Raw genomic sequence first — 9,531 nt, 5'->3', positions numbered from 1 at the left:
GCATATACTGCCAAAAATAAAACTGTTCTTGCCCTCAATTACCTTACATACATGGACATGAATTAATCAAAATATATACAAAACAATATGGAGTAATGTCTTTTTTTTTTAACCCTTACCTTCTATCTTAGAATCAATAATGCATATTGGTTCTATGGCAGAAGAGTGGTAATGGGTTGGCAATGGGGGTTAAGTGACTTGCCCAGGATCACATAGCTAGGAAGTGTTTGGGGTCAGATTTGAACCTAGGACCTTCCATCTCTAGACCTGGTTCTCAATCCACTGAATCACCCAGCTGCCCCTCAGAGTAATTCCAAATGGGGGGAAGTATTAGAAACTGGGGATCAAGAGAGGAGGTCAGGAAATGCCTCATAAAGGAAATGGTGCCTGAAATAGACTTTGACAGAAGCTAGAAATTCGGCAAGGCAGAGATGAGAAGGGCATATATTTCATCTCTTCTGAGTATGCCGTAGTAGCCTACAACATTTTTAATCAGCATTTTATTTTTTTCCTCAAATACATGAAAAAGCTATTTTTAAAATTTTTATGTTTTTAACGGTTGAGCCAAATTCTCGCCTTCCTTCTCCCCTCCCTGGGAAAGCAAGGAATCTGGTACAGATTTGACATGCAAAATAGTATTAAACATCTTTCTTTTCTTTGTGTGAAAGAGTACTCAAACAAAAGAAAAGTAAAGAAATAAAATGAGAAATAGTATGTCTTGATCTGCTTTCAGACTCCATCAGTTCTTTCTCTGGAGGTGGCTGGCATTTTTCATCATGAGTCCTTAAGAATTTTCTTGGATCACTGTATCACTAGAAATAGCTAAGTCATATATAAAAGTTCATTTAAAATTGCTATTACCATGTACAACCTTCTCCTGGTTCTCCTCACTGCTTTAAATATTTTTGTACATATAAGTCCTTCCCCTTTTTTAAAAATCTCTTTGGGATATAAACCTAGTAATGGCATTGCTGGGTCAAAGGATACATACTGTTTTATAGCCCTTTGGGTCTAGGTCCAAACTGCTTCCAAGACCCCCCCAGAATGCATTCATGTCCAATTTTTCTCATATCTCTTCCAAATTTTGTCATTTCCCTTTTCTGTAATGTTAGCCAATTTGATAAGTGTGGGATGGTACTTCACAGTTGTTTTAATTTGCATTTCTCTAATTAATAGTGATTTAGAGCATTTTTTTCATGACTATAGAGAGCTTCAATTAGTTTGAGAACTCTGTTCATATTCTTTGACTTTGTTAATTAGGGAATGATGTATTCTTATATATTCAATTCATTTCTCTATGTATTTGAGAAATTAGATTTTTATTAGAGATTATTGTAAGAAAAATTTTGCACCATTATGATTATTGCATATCACTTTCCATCCTATTTACCCTAATTTAGTTTCTGACCTCCACCTGCCTCAGTTTGCCCTCTTTTCTATCAGCCCTACCCTCCTCTCTTATTCCCTTTCTCTCCTATTTTCCTGTAGGATAAGATTGATTTCTATACCAAATTGATTGTGTATGTTCTTCCTTCATTGAGCCAATTTTGACTAGAGTAAGGGTTCACATGCTCTCCTCCTCATCTCTCTCATCTTCCCTTCCACAGTGAATGCTCTTTCATGCCTCTTTTATGTGAGATAATTTACTTCATTTTATTTTTCCCTTCCTCCTCCCCCCAATGTAGTTCTCTTTCTTATTCTTTAATTTTAATTTATGTTTTATATCATCCCATCATATTCAACTCATTCCCTTGCCCTCTGTCTATGTATATTCTTTCTAACTGCCCTAATAATGACAAAGTTCTTTGGTGTTACAAGAATCATCTCCCCATGTAGGGATGTACACAGTTTATCCTTATTGTCTTTTGATTTCTCTTTCCTGTTTACCTTTTTATGATTCTCTTGAGCCTTGTATTTGAGAGTAAATTTTCCATTCAACTCTGGCCTTTTCATCAGGAATGTTTGAAATCCTCAATTTTATTGAATATCCATTTCCCCCCCTGAAATATTATACATAGTTTTACCAGATAAATGATTCTTGGTTGAAGTCCTAGCTCCTTTGCCCACTGGAATATCATATTCTAAGGCCTTCAGATCTTTTAATGTAGAAGCTGCTAAATCTTGTGTTATGCTTAAATTGTTTCTTTATTGGCTGCTTGCAATATTTTCTTCTTGACCTAGGAGTTGTGGAATTTGGCTATAATACTCCTAGGAGTTATCATATGGGAATTTCTCTCAGGAGGTGATCAATGGTTCTTTCAATTTCTATTTTGCCCTCTGGTTCTAGACTTTTAAGTCAGTTTTCATTGATAATTTCTTGAACAAAAATGTCTAAGCTCTTTTATTATCATGGGTTTCATATAGTCAAATAGTTCTTACATTATCTCCTCTGAATTTATTTTTCAAATCAGTTGTTTTTCCAGGAGATATTTCACATTTTCTTCTATATTTTCATTCTTTTGATTTTGTTTGATTGTTTCTTGATGTCTCATCGAGTCATTAACTTCCACTTGTCCAATTCTAATTTTTAAAGCATGATTTTTTTGAGTGAATTTTTTTGTACCTCCTTTTATATTTGACCAATTGTACATTTTTAAACCCTTAACTTCTGTGTATTGGCTCCTAGGCAGAAGAATGGTAAGAGTAGGCAATGGGGGTCAAATGACTTGCCCAGGGTCACAGAGCTGGGAAGTGTCTGAGGCCAGAGTTGAACCTAGGACCTCCCATCTCTAGGCATCACTCTAGGCCTGACTCTCAATCCACTAAGCTACCCAGATGCCCCCCAATTTTACATTTTAAGAAGTTCTTTTCTTTGGATTTTTGTGCTTCTTTAATCAATTAGCCTATTCTGTTTTTTTAAGATATTAATTTCTTCAGTATTTTTGTGCCTCCTTTGCAAAGCTATTGACTCTTTTTTTCATGATTTTTCTGTATCATTCTCATTTCTTTTCCCAATTTTTCTTCTGTCTTTCTTACTTGATTTTTAAATCCTTTTTGAACTTCTCCCCTAATCCTATTTAGGCTTCAAAACAGTTAATATTTTTCTTGGAGTCTTTGGATGCAGCATTATTGACTTTTTTGTCTTCTGAGTTTGATTTTACACTGTCACCAAAATAACTTTTTATGTTATTTTCTTTTTTGTTGTTGTTTGTTCATTTTCTTGCTTTTTTTCTTTTATTTTAGTTTTTAAAATGGGAAAAGTTGGACTCTAACTGTGGCAAAGGGAGCACTATTCCAAGTTTCAGTTTCTTTGTGAGCACCCTTCAGAATTGGCTCTGGGAATCTATCTGTTTTCAGTTCTTCCAAGGTGGTATGACATAAGATTCTGAGCCTATGCTCTGGTCTATGAGTAACCCCAAGCATTCTTCTACCCCTTAAAACTATGAACTGGGTCCTCTGAACTGTGGCTATAAGTGCTAGTATATACTTTTGCTCTTCCTCACTCTGCCCCTGCATCTCAGGACTGAGACCTGTTTCTGTACACAGTCAATGAAATAAGAGTCTTGTACCCAGAGCCAGCAAATGAACCCCTATAATCTCCTTCTGAGTAACTGTCTGACTCCCTTTACCATCTGTGACTGAGAATTCTAGAAGCCTTCACTGCTGCTTCCGTTGCTCCCAAGGTCAGTTGCTTCAGTGGATCCTGCCCTGGCAGATTATGCTCTACCTCCACCTCAGTGCAATAGACCCCTTATGCTGGCCTTCTAAATTGTTTTAGGCTGAAAAATTACTTCATTTTGTCTTTTTTTGGGTTATGCTGCTCCAGAATTAATCTTGAGTCATTATGTCATTGCTTTTTAGAAAGTACAGATGGGTCCCTGTACTTTCTCTGCCATTGTGGTTTCTTATAGCACAGTAGTATTCCATTACAATCATCTACCACAACTTGTTCAACCATTCCCCAACATGGACATCCCCTCGGTTTCCAATTCTTTGCCACAAAAAAGAGCTGATACAAATAATTTTGAATAAACTGTTCTTTTCCCTTTTTAAAAAAATCTCTGGGATACACACCAGGTAGCAGTATTGCTGGATCAAAGGGTATTGACAGTTTTAAAGCTCTTTGAACAGAGTTCCAAATCACTCTCCAGAATGGTCGGATCAGTTTACAACTTCACTAGTAGTGCATTAGCATCCCAATTTTACCAAGTAACCCACAACTTAGAGACTACACTTGAGTCACTTGTGTAAATGCATAAAGGCAAGCGATGCAATATTGCATACAGGGAATAGCTAGTAGGTGTTTGATTGGAATGAAGATTTTGTGAAAGGTAACAATGCAAAATACTTTTAAAGGTAGGTGTTCTATTGTGAGAGACTTCAATGTACCAGACAGAGGATTTCTTTTTTTAATTTGCCATAAAAGCAATAGGGAAACACTGAAGATTTTTGAATAGAGGGATGACATTGTGAGGCCTATACTTTAGGAATATCAGTTTAGCAGCAGTGTGAAAAATTGATTCGAGAAGGAAGAACCTAGGAACAAGGAAAACTTCTACCCTTTTTTCTACATTCACAAGTCCACTGCTGATTTACTGACACTTCTCTCTCATTTATCCCTCCTTGCAGAATTATCCTATTTTCTCTAAAAAGGATTTCACCTTCCATTTTTGGCTCTCCTGGCAACAAACTCAATCAAGATAAATATTATCTGGCCCTATGGATCCTCCTTCATCACCAAATGCCATATAATTCAGAATTCAGTCATGATCTTTGATTTTTTTCTTTAAAATTTTTATTTATTTCATTAATATTTCTCAATTACATGTAAAACTTTTTAACAATCATTAAAAAAATTTTTGAGTGTCAAATACTGTCCCTCCATCCTTACAGTATTACTCTATGTCTCTCTCCTTCTTGAGAAGATAAGCAATTTGATATTGACTGTACATGTGATATCATGCAAAACATTTCCTTATTAGCTATGTAGTCAAAGAAAATGCAAACAAAATAAAACAATAAAAAGAAAGAGAGTAAAAAAATATGCTTCAGTCTGCACTGAGTTCATCAGTTCTCTCTCTGGAAGGGAATGGATAGCATTTTTTCATCATGAGTCCATTGAAATTGTCTTGGATGATTATACTGATCACATTAGCTAATTCTTTCTCAGTAGATCATCCTTACACTATTGCTCTGACTATGTAGAATATTCTCTTATAACCTTTGAATTTTAACCTGGTCTTTAAGTATTTATAGAAATCATTGCCTGACACAAAACTCTAACAGCTTCCTAGATCAGGAGCTGTTGCCCCGCTGGATGGTATTTTGATTATTTTATTCAGGAAATAAATGGGATGAAAGTCCAGGGCTGAAGCTTCCTCTCTGTTGTCTTTGGCAAGAATGATGTGTGCCTCTGTGTACGACAGGCCTTTTTGAATCCAGGAAGTCCAGGAAACACCCAGCCTTGATAACAGCTTGGAGAATGCTGGGACCAAAGGTAAAAGGACAGAAGCAAAACTCCACTCCAACATGAAGGATCCATTGACAAATTGCTCGGTGAGTGATTATGTGCATATGTGTGTACCAGCATGAGTGTGTGTGTATGTGTGTGTGTGTGTGTGTGTGTGTGTGTTGGGGAGTGCACTTGAGATCAATCTACTAATAGATTTTAACTAGCACTTGTTCACACCGAGACTGCCAAGACCATGGATGATAAGATATAGACAGCCATGGAAAAGTCTGTGGTTTGCTTCTCTGCCCAACAGCAAAGGGAGAGGTCAGGTTGTTTCTTGCCTCTTATCCCAGTGCACTTGGAAATGCTTTTTTGGTTGCTGGCTCGTCTTCATATTTTGGCAGGTTAGATGTGTTCTCACGAGGGGCTACTTTCTAAAGGATCTCAAGACCCAGATAGAAACTGATAATCCGTAGAATGGATACAGAATGCTGGGCATGAATTTTAAAAATCTGAAGTTGATTTTTTTTTAAAGTTTGAAGTTAAGGACAAGGCTTAAATTATTTCATATATTTCTGAGAACCTCATTTCTAATCTTTTGTTTTAAGTTCTGTTCCTTTAAGTTATGTCTTTTAACATTTTTTTCCTATAGCTGAAATCAACGTTTATTAGGCTATATATTTAAAGATGAAAAGGAAGGAAGAGGAAGGAAGAAAACACTCTCTCTAGTGGTCTGACTAGTTTACCAAGGAGTTCATTTTAATCCTAGAAAGATCACTGCAAATGGAATTGTGGTTAGAAGTCTGTAGAAGAAATTTGAGAGCCTTAGCAGAAGCAGCAGAAATCTAAAGTAAGAATCAAAAAGCACTTTGAAAATAAATGCAAATGTTCTTTAGCTTTGTGAGCAACCAGATAATGAGAAAATGATTTAACTCATACCGAAAAGTTAAAAATAGGTGACCCTCCCAAAAACATAGTGGAAATCTCTTAGTAAAAATAAAAAAAATTTTTAAAACCTTCCTGGTTTGGAACACATGACGAGAAGGGTAGGACTGAGGAGAAATAAGAAAGCAAAAAAAAAAAGAGAAAAGATGTCATAAAGGATTATTTTTAAAAATTTTAATTATCCAGTGTGATGAATGAATGTGAGCAGTGTGGACCTTAATTAAACAAAATGACCAAAGATCCACCAAATAACCAGTAGGAATTCTTATATATAAATAAGATAGATTTATAAACAATTATTTGACAATAGAATCATAGAAGGACCTCTAAGGTGAAAAAATTAAAGGTTTAGATGGATCCTTATTTTAAAGAAAAGGAAACTGAGGCCCAAAGACTGTCTCACCCAAGGTCACTCAAGTAGCTAGAGGCTAGAACCCATGTCTTGTGACTTCCAGTCAAGTGATCTTTTCCTTTGTCCAACAACAAGCATAGGAATAAAAATGATGGTGGGGCATGTGACTCTGGTCATTTATCTTTCTAAGCTCCAACTTCCTTATTGGTGAAACAGGTCTAATAAATTGTCATAAGCATCAAATGTGATTATTTAGGCTAAGGTTCTCATACCTATAAAATCCTATATAAATATCAGCTACTTTTCTAAGTATAGGTTGTTATCTAGCGTATTTTATACCCTAATAATGGGCTTGGTTGACAAATTTTGGTAATTGATGCCAGATGTAAGAGGGGTCTTTCCTAATCAATCCCAGATGAGGTGGTGGAATTCCCAGGCACATTTGCCAATATTAGCCTTAATTCAGGGGAGTTTCCTCACAGAGTCCAGAAAGTGAATGTGGATTTCAGTTGCTTACAAGCCTCAATAGTCAGCCTGGAGTCTTGACTGCTCAGAAACTGTCATCATCACTCATCATCCTATTCCCACTGATATGTTTATACTGTTTTAATTTCAAGGCATATTCAAAGAAAACAAACATTTATTTCATTATGTAATGCCTTCCTTGTGGGCAGAGACTGTCTTTTTTTTTTTTTTAATAATCCTTTTAAGCTGTTTTAATATCAATTCTAAGACAGAAGAGTGGGCTAGGCAATCAGGGTTAAGTGACTTGCCCAGGGTCACAAGTTAGGAAGTATACGAAGACTTGACACAATGGAAAAGTATGAAATTATTTGTCATTACCCATATGCTTGACCTAAATGACACCGTATAAGAGTTCTGTCATTTAAACCAAAACATCAACAATATATCTCAGAAATCACAATTATCAGTTAGTGTTTCTTATATTAACCTTACTTTCCTTTTCAAATTTATATTCTCTTCCTATTTATATTTAGCTCCTTCAAGTAAAAAAAATAATCCTTTTCCCACTGGCATATTTACGGTGCTCCTCTGTAAATATACCAGTGGGAAAAGGATTATTCTAAGCCTTAGAGGCACATTCAAATAAAACAAATACCTGTTCCATGACATAATGAGTTCCTTGAAGGTAGAGACATTTTTTTAAAAATAACCCTTAGCATTTTGTCAATTTAAATTCTAAGACAAACCCAGATTCCCCCACCCCCACCCCCCAATTGGTGTTCAAATATGGCCTCAGATACTTCCTACTTCTGTAACCTTGGGCAAGTTACTATTCCTATTCTTAGCCCTAACTATTCCTCTGCCTTGGAACCAACACTTAGTACTGATTCTAAGAAGTTGAAGGTTTAAAGCAAAAAAAAAAAATTTTTTTAAGTCCCATCATCAATTGGGGCAGGCATTAAATCACAGAATTCTGAACACTGAGACTTCCTGAACCAAGTGAACCCAGGATAGTTTTGTGATCTTGGAAGAAGCAGGAGGAAATATGTGTAGAAGAGAAATAATATTTTATTATCTTTGATACTATCTTTGAACTTCAGTGTCTTCCTCTGCAAAATGGAAATATTTGTATTCTCTGTGTCACACTATTGTGGCGAGAAGATTGGCACCTAAGTGTGACAATAAGTGTCAGCTGTTATTTTTTTTAAATTGCTGAACACTGATCAAATTGTACTGCCTATTTCCTTATGCAGGCTTTGACTGTGCTTAGAAAAAAAAATGCCCCCCTGCAAGGAGACAATGAGAATATATGAGTTTAGAGAAAGGGCAGCTAGGTAGCACAGTGAATAGAGCACCAGGCTTGGAGTTGGGAGGACCTGGGTTCAAATCTGATCTCAGACCCTGGACAAGTCATTTAACCCTGATTGTCTACCCCTTGATGTTTTTCTGTCTTAGAATTCATACTAAGATAGAACATCAGGATTTTAAAAAGAGAGACAGAGAGAAGTAAAGAACTTTATTTAGAAGCTTAAAATATGAAGAAAAATTCAATGATTTTGCTAAAATACCTAAAGTCTACTTCTATTTGCAAAATACTACCATAAAAACCAAGCAAACTTCTCTGTGACCCTGGTATTCCAAAGAACCCAGGTTGAAAAATGCTGGCTTAAATGAAGTGACCCTAGAGGGTACTTTCAATAACCTACAAACCAAATTAGGTTTGTAATTAATACAAATAAAAAATAATTCATAATGCCCAAAAGAAACTAATCCCTACGCCTACAGGACAAGAATTGCTTTTGCTTTTTTGCTTTTTATCTCTAGTGCTTGACATAGCAGAGGGTATACAGTCAGCTCTTAATAAATGCTCATTGATTGACTGACTGGGGAGCTAATGTGATTGACTGAATTTATTACAGGACCTCCAGCTCTCTGTGCTGAGAATCTGCCAAGGTACCAGTAACCAACATCTCTTTGGAAAGCATAAATTCAAATCAAACCAATTTAATCTCCTTCTATGAAATAGTGACAAGCCTGAAAGATCAAGGGCTTCTGATTCTGATTCATATGACAGAGTAGTAAAATACAGGGGCATTTTATATTAGAGGTGAAAAACCCAACAGCTTTTCACTTCTCCTCTCCTCTTCTCTCCCTTCTTCCTTTCCTCTCCTCTCCCTTCTTCTTCTCTCCTCTCCTTTCCCCTCCTCTCCCCTTCTCTTCCCTCCTCTCCTCTCTTCCCCTCTCATCATCTTTTCCTCTTTTCTCCCCTCTTCTCTCTTTTCTCCCTTCTCTCCTCCTCTCCCCTCCTCTCCTCTCTTCTCTTCTCCTCTCCCCCCCCCTTCCCCCCCCCCCCCTCCTCTTCTTTCCCTCTTTCCCC

The 9,531-nt window shown here is 36.5% G+C and overlaps 1 protein-coding gene across 2 annotated transcripts in view; it reads left to right on the top strand.

The window, feature by feature from the left end:
* The first annotated feature begins 5,450 nt into the window (after positions 1-5,450).
* NOSTRIN (nitric oxide synthase trafficking) overlaps positions 5,451-9,531 on the top strand; it is an 88,083-nt gene continuing 84,002 nt past the window's right edge. For both annotated transcript variants that reach the window (XM_044669813.1, XM_044669812.1), the window contains exon 1: positions 5,451-5,496. In XM_044669813.1, the coding sequence (XP_044525748.1) occupies positions 5,470-5,496 (27 nt within the window). In that variant the 5' untranslated portion in view covers positions 5,451-5,469. The remainder of the gene's footprint in view (positions 5,497-9,531) is intronic.

This window comes from Gracilinanus agilis, chromosome 3, assembly GCF_016433145.1.
Source record: "Gracilinanus agilis isolate LMUSP501 chromosome 3, AgileGrace, whole genome shotgun sequence".
In the NCBI taxonomy this organism is placed as follows: Eukaryota; Metazoa; Chordata; class Mammalia; order Didelphimorphia; family Didelphidae; genus Gracilinanus; species Gracilinanus agilis.
This window is presented reverse-complemented; position numbering and strand designations above follow the sequence as displayed.